This window comes from Hevea brasiliensis, chromosome 9, assembly GCF_030052815.1.
Source record: "Hevea brasiliensis isolate MT/VB/25A 57/8 chromosome 9, ASM3005281v1, whole genome shotgun sequence".
Lineage (NCBI taxonomy): Eukaryota > Viridiplantae > Streptophyta > Magnoliopsida > Malpighiales > Euphorbiaceae > Hevea > Hevea brasiliensis.
In genome coordinates, this window is record NC_079501.1 from 11456641 (window position 1) to 11477379 (window position 20739).

At 30.0% G+C, this 20739-nt stretch overlaps 2 protein-coding genes across 9 annotated transcripts; both read right to left on the minus strand.

The window, feature by feature from the left end:
- Positions 1-1005: 1005 nt before the first annotated feature.
- Positions 1006-5626, minus strand: LOC110657561 (uncharacterized). 8 transcript variants are annotated; one of them, XM_058152859.1, is made up of 8 exons: positions 5456-5626; positions 4353-4810; positions 4209-4271; positions 3741-4136; positions 3435-3494; positions 2664-2741; positions 2421-2525; positions 1006-1356 (listed from the first exon to the last, which is right to left on the minus strand). In XM_058152859.1, exons 2-7 carry the CDS (start codon positions 4405-4407, stop codon positions 2476-2478), a joined length of 702 nt encoding a protein of 233 aa, XP_058008842.1. In that variant the 5' UTR covers positions 4408-4810; positions 5456-5626; the 3' UTR covers positions 1006-1356; positions 2421-2475. The 8 variants fall into 8 exon arrangements, with proteins under 8 accessions (XP_058008842.1, XP_058008843.1, XP_021670489.2 ...); XM_058152860.1 differs by having other exon boundaries at positions 4353-4820; XM_021814797.2 differs by lacking the exon at positions 5456-5626 and adding an exon at positions 5059-5395.
- Positions 5627-8137: 2511 nt separating this feature from the next.
- On the minus strand, positions 8138-12879 carry LOC110657560 (RNA-binding KH domain-containing protein RCF3). Its single transcript, XM_021814796.2, has 8 exons — positions 11902-12879; positions 10427-10906; positions 9883-10131; positions 9229-9468; positions 8961-9040; positions 8720-8828; positions 8511-8637; positions 8138-8405 (listed from the first exon to the last, which is right to left on the minus strand). Exons 1-8 carry the CDS (start codon positions 12580-12582, stop codon positions 8386-8388), a joined length of 1986 nt encoding a protein of 661 aa, XP_021670488.1. The 5' UTR covers positions 12583-12879; the 3' UTR covers positions 8138-8385.
- Between the last annotated feature and the right edge of the window lie 7860 nt (positions 12880-20739).

Genomic DNA, 20739 nt, shown 5'->3' on the forward strand with positions numbered 1-20739 from the left:
TTCGGAACCCAATCAACGGTTCGGGTTCGGGTTCGATTAATAAGTTTACCGGTCTGAAGTGCTTTTATTTTCGCGGGCTTTTTATATTTCATTTTTTTTAATTGATAATTTTAACAATTTTCAATAATTTCTTAGAAAAATTACATATTTATAATGATTTGGTTTGATATTGCATTAGTTATTTATAGTATAAATTTATATTATTGTGATGATTTATTAGCTAAATCGAAATTTCATGGTTCTATTGTGATTGCAATAAATTTCAAAGAGAGTGTTTAAAATATTAAATATTAATTTATTATTAATATTATGATTCAAACACTTATATTTATAAATTTTCAATACTTTCTTTTAAATGTAATCATATAGTTATCATTTAACAATACAAGTTTAATTTATACATTTTTATATGAGACTGAATATATTATATATTAATTTATTTTTAATATAAATTTATATATAAATAATTAAATTATTTTATACGTTAAAATAACTAATTAAATTTATATTATAATCTAACCATTTATATTTACCTATTTCCTATTCCCAATATAGGTTGTAGATCCCCAATAAGCGAAATGAAAACCGTCCAAATTTTCTGATTTAATCCATACATGGAATAGCCACGGAGACTTTCTCATTCCAGGTTTTCACAGCAAAAAGTTCCATATTCTGGTTATGCTTTACCTAAAGGAGAATTGACCAGAACAGCATTGATGAAATTAGACAAAGAGTGGCAAGAATGCAAAAAGTTAATTCAAGTTGAACAAAATTAGACAACATATGGTTGTCGCCAAAAGAGAAAAAAAAAAAGGCAAACCAAAAGATAAAAAATAAAGTCAATGGAGATTAATGCAGCTTAATTTCATAATTGTCAATTAGGAGTTGATTAGTCTTCGTACATCTCTAAAAAGTAGAGAGACAGCGAGAAGTTATCAAGTTCAAGTATCCCATCTACCTACTATAAACTTATTTATCTTGTGTTAAAAAAGAGAGGATTAGCTCTTATTGTGTTGCCTACTAATTATTATTCAGCTGTTATGACTCCATTGAAAAAAACAAAAGAATTCCATGATTACGTTCAAGATCAAACTACAAGTATGAGATGTCTGACTAATCGTCCTGTCTCATTCGTGTAAACAAAGAAATTCCTATTAACACGTTGGCATCCCAAGCATGTCAAAAACTTATCCTGTAAACTCTGTCAAATAATATGCTAATGTAAACCCATGAGGCCAACATGTACAGACTACAGTTTATGGCTTCTTCTTCCATTGCTTGAGTTTGGAACAAAAGGCAGTGACTTCAATTCTTGGCCTTTATTAGATGATGTATTACAATTGTGGTCTGTTGAATCTGTTCAGCAGCATCCGAATCAAATTAGATTTCAGATACATACTAAACATGACAGCATGTCCATATAGAAGTTTCAAAATTGCTTCAATTCAAATTCTTATTCAGAATAATTATGCAATAAGCAAACCACAAGTATTATGCACAAAATTCAATGAAGAAACATACCTCATTAGTGATATTAAAATGCCAGGCATAAATATTTTAAGATACTTTGGGCAAAATAATTCTACAGTATGAAGTTTTAAAAAAAAAAAAAATTGTGAGAGTATGCCATAAAAACTTTAGAAGAACGCTTAAAAATTGCTTTAGTGGAAATAGTAAGTAATTAAACACTAAGTTATGACAAAGACACAAAATTAAGTAGATTTCCAAGTTTTAATTTGCCTGAAGTACATGTTCTGAGGGATCAAAATATTGATCTTTTGCCACCTAGCTAAAACGAGTCTTCAAATTTGTTCCAACTGCAACAAAACTAACCGTTTCAAGCAAATAATTCTAATTACCCTGATTTCAAGATACATGGGCTCATAATGTAGCTGTGGTATAACATATAGGTGGTAGATTTTTAATTCTATTAATTCAGTTTTCCAGATCCTATTATTTGAAAGATTTAAGAATTTTACTAATAGGAACAATAATGAATATTAAGAGAGAAAATAATATCCTTCAGAGCTTCTGTAACACCTGGAAGAATAAGACAGTTTCAGAACAACTCTTGCTTCATATCAATCCACTTCAAAGTGACAAACTTCTAATGTGATTACTGTTCATGTTTGCTTTTGCTTGCTTTGCTGAACTAATCACCTAAGAGATGCAGCTCTTACATCATGGAATCCTAGAACTAGCTTTTGAAACATTTCTTGTCCCAAGACCCAAACTCAACTCTTATTCCTGATCCATGTAAGACACCTCCATTGGTTGACCTTTGGAGTTTTTCCCGAGATGCCCTTCAAATTGCCAGGTAATTGAAAAGGAGCACAACAGGGGTTTTGAAGAAACCCCGTTATTTTATATGTCCAAGTAATAAAAATTTAATTTATTTATAGGGAAAAATGCATAGTCACCTCTGTCCAATGTTCTGGCATTTCCCAAACGAGCTTCACGTCTTAATTGATTTAATCACATTCTTCCTCTCACTGAGATCAGCTTGTCCTGAAATTCATTGCTCACTGTGTTAACTTATATATTGTCAGTCCAAATATGGGTCAAACGCCAAATATTACCATTGATAGTGATTAAAAATCAGGAAGCATAAATGCTAGCAAAAGATTAAACTATGCAAATCAATCAAATTAATTAACATATACCAGGCACAGATAGATCAACTCTCCCATTTACAATATATTCATGCATGCTATCAACCTTTGGTGGATGAAGATCTGCAGCTACAAATCCAGAAAGCTCAAGTCAAGAAAATTGGGAATTTACCCAGTCTAAGAATGTGACACAAAATTAAAACAAAAGAAAATGACAACAACAGCCTTTTGGCAGGTTTCAACTTTCAACAAAGATTGTTATGACTAGATGCAAACATCATATATAACTTCAGGGAAACATGTTTAAGTAAAATATTAATGCATTGCAAAATGAATTATATATTTGTTACCCTGGCGTCTTGGATGGACAATCAGAAAGTCAGATAAAAAAAAGGGGGAAACTGTATAACTACTAAATAAAAACTTTAAACTTTGCTTCAATGCCAAAAGAGATTCCCATATGCATACAACAATCAATTCAAGATATGGCATAGTTGTCACAACTCATACAAGAACTAACATCTCCATATCTGCTGCTGAATAACCAAATGTAAAATAAACACTTAACACCCACCAACTATGCTGTTTCAGGAATTATTTTGTGTTTGAGAGGAGAAAAAAAGGCAGAGGGGGTTCACTACTTCATGGCAAACAAATTCAGACCTATGATGCCACATTTACAGTTCTATTAATAGTGAATCCATCAGCATCAGCTTCAGCAACGACAAACAAGAAATCAAAAGTAAAATCTAAAGCAATTTAGAAACTCACACTTGCAATTCAAAAGATATTAATCTAATGACAAGAAAGAACAAGACTAAACTGCTTTGGAGCCATCTTCTTCTCCAATTATATCTGCAATGATTCTCTTTCTCTGATTATCTGGCACAAATGCAGCAGATTGACAAATGACAATATATAAATGAGCATGCAGGAATTGGTAAATTTAAGCATTATGATAGAAAAAAGATTGTACCATAGACTAGACTAGTTAAAAGTGAATGAGGCAGATTTTCAGGAATCCCTCCAAATATGGGACCATTGTCCAGATAGCAGCATCAGCTCGAAAACTGAACATGCTAGGTGTAAGCTTACAATTCCCTCAGTTACTTGCTAAAGAAAGTTCACCTTTACAGGTTTGGCTGTCCAAATGCCCAAGCACTTGATCTTCAATTGCTTCTTGCACTAATGAGTTACATTTGGATCGAGCCTGGTGCCGCATTTCACTCAAACGCACTATTCTTCCTTGTGAATCCCCACATGAATGTCTTTGTGAATGATATTTGGACCGAGCTTGATGTAGAATTTGAGAGAGCCGGATTCTCCCCACTTGCAAATGACCAACTGTTGGCTCCCCAATCCTCTGTTGCAGCAATAAATTGCTTTTTGACCGAGCTTGATGTCGAATTTGACTCAAGCGTGGAGTTCTTCCTCCCCAGTTGAATCCATCCTTTTCAGTTCTCACATGATCAATTACAGGAGTTACAGGCGTTCCTTCAACTTGTTTTCCAGCAGACTTATGATCTGGAAATGGTTGCTAGATAAGTGAAACTCTAAAGGACGAAAATGTTGAAATTTAATAGAAGTAAAACTGACCTTTAACTGTGACATCACATACACTTTCTGATAAATGCTGAGCCATTGGAGTAATCTGAAAACCTGATTATAAAAACTATTGACACAACATCAGTGAAATACCTATCAAATTAGAATTGACTCCACAAAATCTAAAGAACTAACCTTCAAGGTTTCGATCATTTCTGTGTGTGCCATCTAAACTATCAGATTCCAACATAAGTTCAGCAGAATGAGCAAGAATCAACAGATGATTATTTTCTCCACTGGAGTTGTTTTCCTCATTTGCATGCGCTTTATATAATTGCGTTTCTTCACTTGAATAGTTTCCTTTCCCTCCCACTTTTCTATTCTGAGTAGATTGTTCAAAATATTGGCTACGTTTACCAACTTGCTGTTGATGTGAAGCAGCATGCCACAACGTCTTCCTCAACTTCTGCTGCAAATTGGACACTTGAAGCAATTCTGTCTCTGCAGTCTTGGTCAATATTCCATTCTCTCATCAAAAACCAAAACTTTCTTCTGTTGTGAAAAGCTTTCAATATTCTCTCTCTGCTTGATGGTCATCCTCAACAGTTACATGCGTCCAAAGAAAATGAAATCTCTCTAACCTTCACTTCCATCTACTTTCAGCTCCATACAGAATAGGGAAAACAAAAGAAACAAAAATTTATGTCAATATGCACAGAAATCTAGCATTCTATTGCAGACATTTTGCTAAGAATTCCATACCCAGTTAAAATTAAAAAAAAAAAAAAAAAGAGTCTGGTGGGAGTACAGGGATCATAAACCCAAACAATATGTAAAATATAGATTTCAAACATGAAGAATAATGAAAACTGTCAAGTACAATAAATGCATAGGAGTTCACCTTAAATTGTTAAGTAGAGAACTAAAAAGAATGAATTTGAACCCATCAAAATTTCAAAAATATTAAAAAAAAAAAAAAAGAACTCCACTAACACTCCCAAAAGGTAATGGCATCTGGGTTGATATTAGATTCAGAGGCATCCACATATGGAACCCAGCTCAAAAGGTTAAAATTATATTTATATATTAAGGTTTCCAATCTTCACTCACAGATTAAAAAGCCATATGTAAAGAATTAAGCAATGGCTGAGTCCAATAACAGTAGCAAAATAAAAAATAAATAAATAAAAAGAATGCCATTGAATGGAAGAAGAGGACACAGCACTCAACAGTAGTTAATGGGAAAAACAATACTTAAAAGTAGAATAATAAATATTAAAAATGGATTGTGGGCTTACCAGAAAGTACAAATAGCATTTAAAAAGCAGCAACTCAACAGGTGACTGATGGGACAAGAAAAAGGACGAAAAATAACATCTGAGAAACCCTAAATGAAGTCTCCGAGGAATCAAAATCTAAGTGGGGTAAGACTTGCCTTTCAATTTCGATATCAAAAATGTACTGTAAGATTTTTTAAGCTGTAAATGCCAACACCCAACCAACTTTTATTGTCTGCATTTTCCCAATCAGTGGATTTTTTTTTTTTTGTCAATACAATCAGTGGATTTTATTTGTGAAATTAGATTTTTGTTATGTCAATTTTATTTGTTTTTCACTGAAAAATGAGCAAAATCTTTTTAAAATATAATTACTATACGAATTTACCATGAATGCCATATCTTGAGATTATTAGGTTCACATTGCACCTTTATCTGAAAACATGGATTTTATTTTTTTATAATTAAGTAAAAATTATTTTATTATATTTAAGGAAATATTTTTTTTAATATTTTTAATTTATTCAATAATTAACCTATTATATTTATAATTTAAAATATCTTTTTTAAAAAACAAAAATATCTCGATAAAATTAGTTTTTAATAATATTAATATGCATTTCATTTTCTCCATGTCCATTCCTTTCCCTTTTTAATAATCGATAGTTTTTAAGAGTTTTTTTTTTTTCAATATTTTAGCTCATTATGTGTAAATAAGTTTTATAGAATTTTTGTTGAAATCATAATTTTATAAAAAAAAATATTATTTAATTTTTTTATTTTAAATAAATTAATTATTTGATTTTTTATTTTTTAAAATATAATATTTTTATTAAATTTATTCTTTAATTCTTTTAATTATTTTACACGTTAATTTAAATATTATTCAATCATGTAATTTACAAAATATAATTATATAGTAATTTCTCTCTTCTCCTTTAAATAAATTAGTCGACAAAAACTTGATTTAAATGGGATAAAAAAAATTAAAAAGTAAATAAAAAAAAACACATAAATTAATAAATATATTTTTTAAAATAAAATTATTAAATAATTAATTTCACTAAAAAAATTACATAGTAATTTTCCTCCCATTGACGTGTGTTTGTAAAGTTCGGAATTTTGATAAGCTTGAAAATTTATAATTGTGTAGATTATTCATTTAAATTAAAAGTTTTCAACTAAAAATACTTTATTTAATGTTAAAATTGATATAGCACATGAAATTAATATGTCAATATATATTTGATTTTAATAATTTTTTTTAATTTTTATTTCATAAGAGTGGCTAGGACAGAATTTTAACCTTATATAAAAGTTCTATTTTTTTAAAACTTCCCACTCACATAAACTCTACACCCCACCTAATGAAGAGATTAAAACGTGAGACTCTTTAGTAGAGATTTAACCAAAAAAAAGCATACATACATACATACATATATATATATATATATATTAAACAGTATAATTATGGTGGTTTTTTTAACAGAATGATTGGAGAAGTAGAGAGTCGAAGCTGAATGAGTCAAGTAATATCCTTGTAACAATTGGACCAGGTCAGAATAAGTATAATATCAGTGGTTAATCAAACTAAGCATAATATTGTTGGTTATTTTGGCATAGGCACGCGTTTTGGAAGTTTGATTCTGTATATATGGGAGAGAAGGAGCAAACGAAAGGCAACTGAGTTTGCTCCTGCATTAGCATTTGTGGGGTATTCAAGCAGCTTTACTTTTGCTCCTATAAGGATGAAATTATAATTACTTGAATGGTTGAATAATGCATTTTTAATAATTATGTTTTTGCTTGCATGGTAGATTCATGTCATTTGTGTGCACTATCAAGCAAGCCCTGCATTGAGTTTCAGTCTTGGAAGCAAAAAGAGCGCATTGTGCAACGATAATGTAGTGATCTCTCTAAAGAAAGGCGGGGGGGAGAGGAAAGGCAAAACAATATTGAAACTTTTTTTTTTTTTTTTTTTTACATAATAGAAAGTGTCATCCATTAATAAAATAGTCATAGAAGAATATGGAGAAAAATTACGGTTTAATTTCACAAAATAAAATAAATGTCTAAAAATCCTATATACAATTTATTGCATGTTGTTTTGAAATTGTGTCAACTTCTTTTTTTAATGGAACTCTCTATCACAATTATTATAATCTTTTAAAATATTATTTTTGTTAAAAAAAATTAATCAATAATAATTTGAAAACAATACACAACTTACCATAGAAAATATAAAAATAAAACCCACATAAACCACTCCGTCAAATTTTACTAAAATTGATTGATAAAATTGGATATGATCCAAAAACACAGAAAAAAAGTCAGTAGAGGATGTCATGTTATTTTAGTAAAAACCACTCAAATTTTTCAAAAAATATTTACATTTTCGATAATTTTACTTCAAGTAGAAATCAAATGATTTTATTTTACATAATTTCATCTCTGAAATAAAACTGAACCAATGAAAAAACAAAACAGATTTTCGAAGGATTGGGCCTGCCCTGGTCCACTGCAGATAGCAACTGACGTTGCAACAAAAGCTTAAAATTCTTGGAAGTTTCCTGGAAGGTTCATGGGAAGCTCCATTATGACCTTTTCAGAAAACTCCAGCCACTCCTCAAGCAAATTGACTTCCAAATTTTACACTAGGACGAGGATATGTAAAAGTGAGTAACAGACAACTGCGTTCTCATATTGATACATGAAAATTGAAGCTATGCATTAAAACAAAGCCAGAGTTCCTCAAGTTTTATTTATTTACATTGAAACTCTTGTTTCGAAAATTCACATTTAGAACAACATACACGGTAAAGACATGGAAACCATTCCATGCCAAAATTAAGAGACAAAATGCTACTCACTCTCATCTAGGAAATTAAATTCAGGATGAATATGAGAGGCTCTTCCCATTTATAGCCAGCTTAACTGCTTCACAGACTAGCTTAAGATCCATCTTCTTGTGCTGAATTAAGGAAAAAGATAAAAGTTTCATTTGAATTCACAAGGACACCAGGCAGTGAACACAAACATGCAGTCCTACAAAAAACAAAGATGGAGAGAGACTTACTGCTCAATATAAAGCCCTGAAGCAAGCTCTGAGCTCTCTCTACTTGCTCTGGAGTACCTGATATTTGAATTATCTTTTCCGTCACTTCAGGTCTATCTTCTACAAGGGTTACATTGGCTCCGGACAACTGTCCATAAAGCAGTCATGCAGAAATTACTAAAGGAAAGATCCAAAAATTAGTTAGTAAACTATTGAAAGTGTAGGCTCACCTCACTTATCTGTGCAAGCTTGTTTTTTGATTTTGTTACAAGCTTGGGAACTGCATGATCCGGTATGACAATTTCAAGTGTACTCCTAGTGACAAGCGGTTTGGGGATTCTAACAGAATATGAAGATAAATGTTACAAAGTGGAGAAAATAATGACTTCCTCTGATGCATAGAACAATAGCAGAAATACTGTAATAAATAATGTATTGCTCAATTCATTAAATAAAGGGTGAATCTGGTACCTATTTATTGCAGTAGGCATCTCTTCACGGCGTTCGATGTCATTCTGCTTAATTTTCTCAGTCCTAGATCCTCCAGCATCCTACAAAATAATGGTTTCATAATTTTTAAAAATCCGAAATGAAGGGAAGTAGGAAAACAGATTGTTTTATTCCATTCTTCCCAATAGCAGAACAAGCGAACAAGAAAAGACAGCAAAAATAGTATATATGGTAGAATCAGAAAAAAGAAGAAGAAGAAGAATGAGAATCATCCCTGAAAGAGAATAACCTTTGATTGTTGTGCCGCTGCTGCCACAGACCGCACATTCTGATAGGTTGCAGAAAGAGGTTCACCTCCACTATGATCGTCACAAGCTGGGGTTGTGTTATTTGGAGAAGCTGCCTCCATTCCGAGCGGAGAAATAGGCGGTGGCGAATCCTTTTGAAAGAACTCCTTGTATAAGTAAATCCTTAATCTTGATGTCACTTCAACAAGAGCATCTCGTGCTGCTTTGATTTCCCCTTCAATCTGAATGTGATATGAATGCCATTCAGAAACAATAGAGATAATAACTGATTCTATCACCAAGACTCTAGTTGAGACTATTCTCATGAGATTGCCAACTTCTTCTTTGGTCACAAGTGTTTCGACTAGCATCACATCAAATGTAGATGTAAATGCACATCAGAATCATGATAGAAATAAGTATTGGCATGGAGGATGCTTCAGGATTATTCACTTAAAACCGTCCATTAACACTAAGAGGGTCAGCTACAGAATCCATTCATGGGAAAATCCCTTCATAACCATGAACCAAATGTTCTACTCCACAATATCAAAACCAGACTATAGAGTCCAGAAAATGATTTTCTTCAATGACATGAAACACTATCTAACAATTGTGAATTCATAAGCATTTACTCATCATATTATTTGGCATACCTGTACAAGCTCGTCAGCCCCTGATACACAAGCAGGAAGTTTTTCCCTTGGCAGGATCCGTATTTTTGCTCCAGTTAATCTTTCCATCTCAGCTAATGACCCATCTCTTTCCTCGAAACATCCAATTTCACTAGCAGAGATGAGTAACTTTGTTTTTATTATATTGTCTTTATCTGGAACAAGATCAGCAATACGAGTTTGGATATGCAACAAAGCCTCTTGAGCTGGAAATAGCTCATCATCAGGACCCTGCATACAGGAGCAGATAAAAATCTGTTAGGATCTCCTAAAGGAAAACTAGAGGGGCAGGGGAATTGGAGACATTAAGAATTCAGAGTGAAAAATATACAAATTCCAAAATATTATAATATAAGAAATATCAACTTCATTTGAAAAGATAAAAGTAGCTCATAAGCCACCCAATGTATAAATTGTTAAATGATAAATGTTGCTGCTAAAACATTGGGCAAAGTAAAAAACCAGAGCTTTATAGGCAGCATTGACTACTAACCGTCACATTACTTAATAAAGTGATGGTAAATACCTCCTCAGATGAAATAATAATAATCTGCTCATCTGACCCAGATGCAGGATCAGAAACCTTTACATCAACACCAATTTCATTTTGAAGCAAATCTACTATCCCATCTGTCTCTCCAACAACTTTATTAATCTTGTTAGTAGGGCAAAGCATTCTAAACACAAGGTCCTCACTGTTAAAGGTCTGTGCACTGTCAGCCATGGTAGGCCCACCATCAACTGTATAACCAGATTGTCGGGAGGAATAGTTACCGCTTCCGTAATTTATGGTAGATACTCGCGATCCAAATGAAGGCCCATCTACAGATGAACGACGTGCTGTGTTATTCTTGTGAGGAATATAATCATCATCAGGGAAAAATCGTTCTGGTGAGTGTAGTCTCCCATGAAAATTTCCATGACTTCGATCACGATGCTGACTCTCCCTCAAGCGCAATGAAATAATTTCTATAGCATTTTTCACTGCATTCGCATCACCTACAACCTGCTTGGAAAACAAAATGCATAAGGCTATCATTATGACCATTTTCCATAGAAACTTCTCTATTTAAGATGTATCTTTGCTAGAACAAACAAAAGTCTTTAGGAGGTATGAGAGGCAAGCAACTAAACACTCCAATACTTCAAAAACCCTCCATTGTCAAGTTAATCACAGAAGAATAACTTTATAGACATCATACCAAGCAAATTAATAACAAACTCAATTGGATCAAGATAGTAAAACAATATCCAAGTCATGCAGCCAAGAATCTAATTTCTCTGAAATAATAAGCACACATTTTGGAATGAATTTCTAAACACGCTCCAAAATGTGTTGTATAAACCACCATCCCAACAAATCATGTCAATGGAACTTAACAATCAGGGCACCTAAGTTTTGATCATTTAGTTTTTACATCAATGGGAGTAGTAGAGAGCATATATGTGCCTGAGCAGCCTTGAAAGGCACAGGTATAAGTTAAAATCAGCAACTAACAGCAGTGGATCAGTCAAGGAAATATATTATTCAAATCATGGACTGTCAATCAAGCAAGTCTTCATGGCAAGTTAGGTAAAATGTGGTTCACCAATGAAGGTACTAAAAACACGTAACAGAAAACACTACCGCCACCATTCTTATACACACATCAAATCAATGATTGCTCATACTCGAGGACCAGGCTTTTATACGGGTCAAATTTCAAGTATCCAGAAATAAAGAAGTTATATAAATTCTTCAAAATCAATGATTGATTTGAATTTGAATTTGAATTTGAACTCATTATCTTTTTATGGTTTCAGCTCTCTACTGGTATAAAGTTTGTTCAACTGCAAATGACTAACTCATTGCATTTGAAGCTCCCTTGAAGTGGTCCGTTTCACCAAAATCTAGGAGTTCCATTTTCCATCCAAAGCTCACAAGTGAAGTCATATATTTTTAGTGAAAAGTCCCGGTAGCAGCAATAGCGAAGAGTAATAGTAAGGTTTGGTCAAGAAAACCTGAACAATCTCCTCAGACATGGAAACGCAGCGAGGCAAGGTATGATCTCTAGGCAAAATCCTAATATGGGTCTTTGTCTCAATCCTCATTTGCTCAATTATCTTCCCTCCTTTACCCAACAAGCAACCCACATGCATTCTCGACACCACCAACCTCGTCGTCACTCTGCTTCCTCTACCCCCATAATCCTCCTCTTCATTTCCATAACCGCCGCCGTTCATAGCAACCAGAGCATCACTTTCAAGAATCCTATCATGTATTAAGAGCAACGCCTCCTGCGCCGGCGAGAAGGCAGGCATTCGTCCCCCCGGGTCCCGCCGCCGCGTATCGGATATCTCGATGATTCGCTCGTCATCTCCGGGGATCAGCTCGTGCACGTTAATCCATGCGCCGGTGTGTTGTCTAATGGACTTGATGATACTCCCAGACTTGCCAATTACACCACCGGCTTTCATATCGTCACAAAGAATGCGGTAGGTGGTGGTTACCATCAAAGACGGGTCTTGTTGGTGCTTAGATGGGCGGTTGTTGTTGGCAGTGGAGCTGCTGCCTCGGTGACGGTGGCTACTGGGGGTGTAGTGGTGGTTGTTGTACCTGGGTTTGGTCCTACCCACGGTGGTCTCGTTATCATAATCGTGATGGTCATAGTAGTAGTTCCTCTTAGATCTAGATCTCTCCATCTCCAATGAAAAGAAGCAGCAAAAATAAAGTTTTAATGATGTTAAGATCTTTGATTTCTTTGTATTTTCTTTTCAGTTTCAAGATGTCCGAGGATTCACTGTCCCAGAGTCAGAAACTGAAAGGGTCTCTTTCTCTGTTTGTTTCTCGGCAAAACATACAGAGAAAAAGAGAGAAAAACACCAGAAACCCTAATGAGGGAAGAAAAAGAGCCAGAGCCAGAAACTGAAGAAGAAGGAGAAGAAGAAGAAGAAGAGAGAATGAAGAGTATAGAGTGGTGATTAGTGTGAGCACAGCTGAAATTTATACCGCTACTCTGATACTTTGCTTTATCGGTGGATAGGCCAAACGGAGTCGTTTCAGACAGTGCTCGTGTGTTGGTGAGCATGTAGTCGGGGGGTCCAGCTTGAATCTGCCATGGGAAAATAGCAGGTTTTAAATTTCCATATCCCAACAGGTGCCAGGTGGCGTGCACAGTTATGAAATTCTAAAGTGTATCAAAATTATATTAAATTAAATTTATTTTATTTTTATATAAAACATATTTTATTTTATTATTTTTATTTAATTTTTATTTTTATTAAAAATTAAATTATATAACCGTTAAGCCTTATTATCATAAATTAATTGTGAGTCAATTATCTGTATTTTTTTCATTATTCAATTCTAATACACATCAAATCTATATCAAATTTTAAAATTTATAAATCTTTTTATATTATATCTTTTCATATGATTTTTTTTCACTTATTTTTTTATTAATTTATCTCACTCTTATATGAAATAATTTAATTTTTTACTTTGAACGTAACTATATGATATTAATTAATTTTTTATTATTTTATATTCAATATATGCTACATACATTTTTTTACGGATACAATAATTCTAATTTTATACACTATCATGCTACCAGACTATATGATAAAATAATATTTATCATTATATAGGTAACTTGAAATATTAAAATGATTTATTTTTCCTCATGCATTTACTAAATTATATGGCATTGAAGTTTTAAATATAGTTTAACTTTATTTTATTAAGCTTGTGTTTTGAATATATAATATTAATTAATTAAAATATATAAGCAATACGTGTAATTTACTATTTTATACATTAATTTTATACATAGTATTAGCCTCTTAGAGAAAAAAATTTATAGTTCTGCCGCCTTAATCTAATCTAAGTATCTATTTATATATATAACTCTTTGAACTGGTATCTATTTATATATATAACTCTTTGAACTGCCGTGCAGCACTTATTATTAGTATTGTTATATGACGCTTACTATTTATAAATTAATTTATTTATACACTAAATATTTATTATTTTAGCAACTATTTAATTTTTTAAATATTTTTCTTATTGTCATTATAAAATCAACTTTCATAATTTAAATAATTATTTTATTTAATAATTGATTGTCAAAATTCAAGGTCTTAGTAATTAAATTTATTATATTATTTTTTAGTTTATTAAATATATAATTAATATTAAATTTCTTTAATGTTCATATATCTCTAATTATTCATATATTTTTAATCATGGAATTTTGTTGTCATTTTCATAATTCTTTTGTATGTTTCGTATACATAGACTTTATTTGTATTAAGATGAAACTATTAAAATTATAATGTGGTTAATATTTATAATCATAAAAATTTTATTAATATTACGATGACTTTAGTTTGAAGAGAATATCACTCAACATATTTAATTAATGGTCATTTTAATTCTTAAATTTTTATAAATATATTTTTTTAATGTTTTTAAAATTTAACTGTTTCATTTCTTTATAAAAATTCAATAATTATATCTTAAAATTAGTAAAATTTTAAATTTATGTTATAAAAATTATAAGGAATTGATCATTCTCTTTCTTACTTAAAAAAATTCATGGATTAGTTAATTTTTTTTAAAATAAAATTTAATAATTCATTAATAAGAATAATAAGATTAGTACAGTATAATGTTCTCATAAGAAAAAAAATATACAAATATAGATAATTAAAATATTTTATTAAGAGATAATCTGGATAACATAAAATAATCTTATGGGTGGTAACTGGTTCTTTTTTATTTTAGACGAATAAATAAATCTTCTAGAACACTACTATTTTGAGATTTCGTTATCTATGTGACCCATAAAAGATATTAAATCACTAAACGTCAATAGAAGAATATGATGTACTACGTTCCATTGATAAAAGATCATTACTCATACCTGAGTCTCAAAAAAAAAAAATCAAGGATCTATGTTGTATTTCGAATTGTCAAATAACTTATTTAAATATTAAAAAAATAAAATAAAACCCAACTAAAATATTATAATAAAATATAAATACTTATTAATTATAATTAAATTATTTATTAATTGTCATGCTTAGTTTTTTATTATATTTTTTCTTTATTTAGTAAATTAATTTTCATTAATTAAATAAAAAAGATAACTATGTTTTAAAGTTTTTCCCTTTTAAGTTTGATAAAAAAAATTGTTCATTAAAAATATTAATTAATTAATATTTCAAAATTATAAAAAAAAAGTTGTACAATATTCAAGCAGACAACTAGTTATTATAAATATATATATTTTTTATGATATTGCCATATTGACAAATTTTTTTCTTAATGTTATTGCACAGCACTTATTATATAAAAATTATTATATTTTACAATTATAGTAATTATATTCTTTTATAGTAAGTATTTAATATATTCTTTTATAGTAAGTATTTAATCCTTATTGTATTTTTTTTTATGAATCTTTATTATTGATATTGTTATCTTAAATTTTTTTTATTTAATTAATTTTTATTTAATTGTTAAATTTTATAAATTCTTTTTTCATATTTTTTTATTTTTTCATTTCATTTTATTATTAAAAAATTAAAACTATATATCTTAAAATCAATTTAAAAAAAAATAAAATAGCATTTAACCAATCGTGAGTGAATTCAAGCCATGTCGTTTGAATAACACATGTTTAAATTTATATTAAAAATTCAAATTCAAAATTCTCTCTGAATTAATAGTTGTTTATTATTATTCTTATTGTTATCATTATTATTATTATTTAATAATATTTAACATAATGAATAATAGTTCATTATTAAAAAATAACTTTCTATCGTTTTTACTATGATAAATCTCATAATATATAAATGAAAAATCATGAATTTGTTATATTTTGAAAATTGCACATATAAAAAAATAAAAATATTATTTTATTATATAAGCTGTTTAGTATAATGAATTTGTGCATTACATTATTTTTTTAATTTAATAGAAAAAAATTAGTAGATTTATAAAGCATTAAAAAAAAAAGAAGAAGAATTAGTGGATTTATCACCAAAATTAGAATCCTAATACACGCAACCAAACAGTTAGTTTGATGTTGAAATGAGACATGATTAATTAAGTTGATTAATATATAGTTAGGAAAGAGATTGATTGGAATTTGGAAATTTCATTTGTTTGGTGACATAATTACAAAGGGGGAAGTCCTGCCTTATTAGTTGGTTCACATGCAGACTGTATGATCTTTTATCATTCTTTCCTTTTTATTTCTTGCTTCCAAAGTGACCTTCCTTGATTAACATGTGTAGGGAATGTGTTTATTTGGTTATAACGGAATAACCTAACTACTAAATTAAATCGCTAAAATTTGATTATTTTGATAAGAGGAGGTTTAGTTTAATTTAATTTTTTATTAAAAATAATAATTTTTTTTTAATTTTTATTATCAATTTATTTACTTTTAACTTGATAATTAAAATAATCAAAATAATTGAATTTTCATTCATTAATGTATTAATTATAATTTTATTAATAATTATTATTTTTATTCTTTTATTAAATCATATTTATTATTTTTTATAAATAAAAAAGTACAAAATATATTTTTATTAATAATTAATTAATTAATTGATTATATATATATATATATATATGTATATTTTATTTGGTTATAACTGACCAAATATTTTTTATTTTGATTAATTTCGGTTTCTTCTCAAATTTGATTCGGTTAATAATTGTAATAATCCTCACCCGTCTACAGTGTAGTCGAGCAAGGTGTGCTACATTCGGTACCGGAGCATCTTATATTATCTTGTCTTATACCGTATTAATTTAAATTCTATTTATTTATATTATTCAATGTGTGGGAATTTTTTTTATTATATTTTATTTTGTGGACACCCAGACAGAATCTCTTCTATTTTATTAGTGCATGGCAGGTCCCACCATTAACCGTTTAAAAATAATTTCATATCATATATTATACTATCCATCTAATTCTTAATATATGCCATGTCATATCATCTCATTATTCATAAAATTTTCAAGAAAGTAAATTTCATTTCATTCATATAAAATTTACATACAATAATATACAATTTATATACAATCCAAAAATTTAATTACATATCTCAAAATGATTTACAATATTTACTTGTGTACAATGATCAAAATGCAACATCTAATATATACATGAGGCCTACCAAAATAACTAATAAGGTGACACCGACATTATAGCAAATCTGATTAATTCTCTATTGACGCTCTACTGCTACTGCTGCTGGTCTCCTGTACCTACGCAGGGAAACAATCCATCGCGCTAAGCATTTCTGCTTAGTGGTACAATAATTGAAATAAAAATAACTAATAATTAAAATAATTATTCCATATAAAATTTCTTAAATTTTTGAATTAATTACATATTTACGGAACTTTGGGAGCAAATAATTTATTGGAATCTTTTTATTCATATATTTCATATTCAGTCTTATTAAATCTATAATAGTGATATCTTCATGTACTTATTTAAATTTAAGGCTTATTACTCTTATCCGTGCCCAAGTAATCTATAACAAACCATAAAGACTGGATACATAGGAGTATACTAGTTAAACATCTGTATGTCTAACATGTATACATCTGTCATGTTAGGCACAAGGTTAGCGGACAGGCATAAAGCCATAAATAAAATTAGACACAATGGCCAACGGGCAGGCATAATGTGACACCCCTCACCCGTCTATAATGTAGCCGAGTGAGGTATGCTACATTCGGTGTCGGAGCACCTTAACTTACCTTACTTTATTTCTTTATGAATTTTGAATTCGTTTAATTTAATATCAATTATTTTTCGACGGAGAAACTAACGGAGTTTTTCCTATTTTATTATCGTTTGACGTGTTTCACTATTCACCTCTTTGAAATTTCAACAATATTTTCAAATAAAAATCTCATCATTTCATGCATCATATATATATATATATATATTTTAATTCCGTATTCAAATCCATATAATTCCATTCATATCCAATTGGATACATTCCCATTCATGCTTAACTCATATATGAAAATTTTCAATCTTCCTTAATTTACATGATATACAATTTAATCACATATGAATTAACCGATTTATTAATTCACATCATATGCCTATTAATTACATTTTCATAATTTACATTACAATACTACAGCTAAGCATTTTATATAACATACAAATTATGACATATATGGGCCCTATCTACATGCATTGCTGAGGTGGTGACAACCTTGAATACTTCAGACACTTCTGCAGATCAGAACTCCAAAATCTCTGTTTAATATTCGCTGGGCTTTACTTTCAGTACCTGGGCGAAGAAACAAATTCATCGCGCTAAGCATTTCTGCTTAGTGGTGCAATAATATAACAAAGAAAATAATATACAAAATACAGATGGAAATAAAACATGGTTCAGATAATTTAGATCTAATTATGCTTCAATAAGGTTTCTAACATTTAATATCCTTTTTTTTTTTTTTCTAATTTAGTCCTCTTTGGAGGTGCTTAGTTCATAAGGTTACTGTAAGAATATACAATATACTAATATTCTAATAGCATTATTCTTAACTTAATATTATTATGAAAGGTAAATTTGTAACATTTATTTAAATTATATTTCTATTATTAATCTTTTTGTATCATTTAATTCAAAACCTTCTAGATTATCTTAAATTATTTCATAATAATTAAAGTTCCAGTGCATTCAATAATATATAACTTTTTTTTTTATCATCAGTCTAGTTCATTTCAATTCTTTCTAGCATTTTATTAATCGTTTTCTTAATGATTTTGAGCCTCTTTTTATTGTAATCATTCTTGTTCTTTATCTTGATATTTAATTTCCTTACTTCCTTTAATAATCAATTCAATTACATTTATACTTTTCCATGCCCAAGTAACCTATACAAATTGACCGGACTAGATAAAGGGGTAAACTAGCACTTGGTACCAGTGAAGGAGCGGAAGCATGAAAAATACAAGTTTAGATCATTGAATTCAAAAATTTTTCATCTATGGTCACATGCATCATGCAATATTCATTTTTATCTATTTAATTTCAATGATAAATAGCATATTAAAACTCTTTTAATCTATTTTTGGATCTATATTTGCCATTTAAAATTTTAGAATTAACAGATTAATTCATTAGAATCCTATATTAGATCAACAACAAGTGCATTAACCCTATATTAGATCAACAACAAGTGCACTAACCTTTTTGATGCACTGCAGTGTGTTTGGCACCTTTAGGATCCGCCTAGGACACCAGATGTTGTCCCTCTAGCTTGTCCATACCAAGATCACCAATGGCAGCCCCTTGAATAGCTTCTAAAGCTTTTCCAATCAATTAGAAAATCAGATTTTGCTTTTTGAGAGATTACAGATGTAAACAGGACACTAGAAACGATTTCTAGTATTTTTAATTCAAGAGAATGTTGGCTAATCTCTTTGAATTGATGAGAGATGAAGAAGATGACACCAAGGGTGGCGGCACATATGAAAGAAGTGGCAGCTTGTAATTTTTTCTTTTCATAACAACACATTATATAGCTAGGTCACCACTTAAAACCCTTGCCACATGTTACTTTCTGATTGGCTCTATGTTTAATTGACCCAATCACATTGTGCCAAGTGTCAAATCTATATTTAATCTTGATTTTGATCATCTTACATAATTAAAAGACATATGGCAAGCTTATGTATGTGTCATGTGTCACCATCTCATTGTGCCACATGTCACCCTGTGAAATGACCAAAATACCCATGTATCTTAATTTTGAGTTCTCAACTCAAAATAATTATTTCTCTTCTTCTAATCAATTTATATCAAATATAAATTAATTAATTAATATTTATTAATTAATTTCTCATTAATTAAATTCATATTTAAACACTTTAAATATAAATTTAACCTATACTATACATCCAATAACCTAGATTTGGTTTCAAGCCATGCTAGGGACTTTGCTATCTAATTGCAAACCAAACTTATTTAATTAATCAATTAAACTCTTTAATTAATTAATTAAATCATATTTAATTTGGTGATTACTTGTGTATGTGTGTGACTTACTAGGCTCATCACTAATTGGCAATGAGACATGATAGAGACATGATATCAACTCTTAATATCATTAAAACTCTTTCTTATCATAAATGATTTCTCTAAATCATTTTATACACCTCATAGACCATGGTTAACACCTAGCATAGCATGCCATGGCTATCCAATTAGTAATAAGGTTTACCTTAAATGAACCTATAATCATATGTTACCATGCACTAAAATCTCTCTGTTACAAAATCCCAATTCGAGCTGGAGTCATGGTTTATGTCAAACCCTATTTGTTATGAATATTATGTTCTCTTTTAATTCCAATTCTTGATTAAAAAGATTTTTCTCATCAGAAACTCTTTTCTGATTAAATCTATCTGTCCTGGCCAGGAACTTGAAACATCAAGAACAATTAAATGAACATATAATTTTATCCCTATTTACTTAGAGAAACAGATTCCATCTTGATCAACACCTACCTCCATATATAACTAGTAGGAGCCAACACATGCCCATATACCCATACACAGTACAAGTATGAAAGCAGTATTAAACTCAAACCACCTATATACAAGATAACTGTGCTCTCTCTGGTCTAAAGATTATATGCACTAATATGATTTATGACAATACATTGACAAGAGAAAACTCCATGTGCTTATCATAAATGTCACTGGTTCGGCCTACTTATCATGTATAAGTGTCTATCATGTTTGTTATATGGCATGAGACTCACCATTCTATCTTATTTATATCTCATAT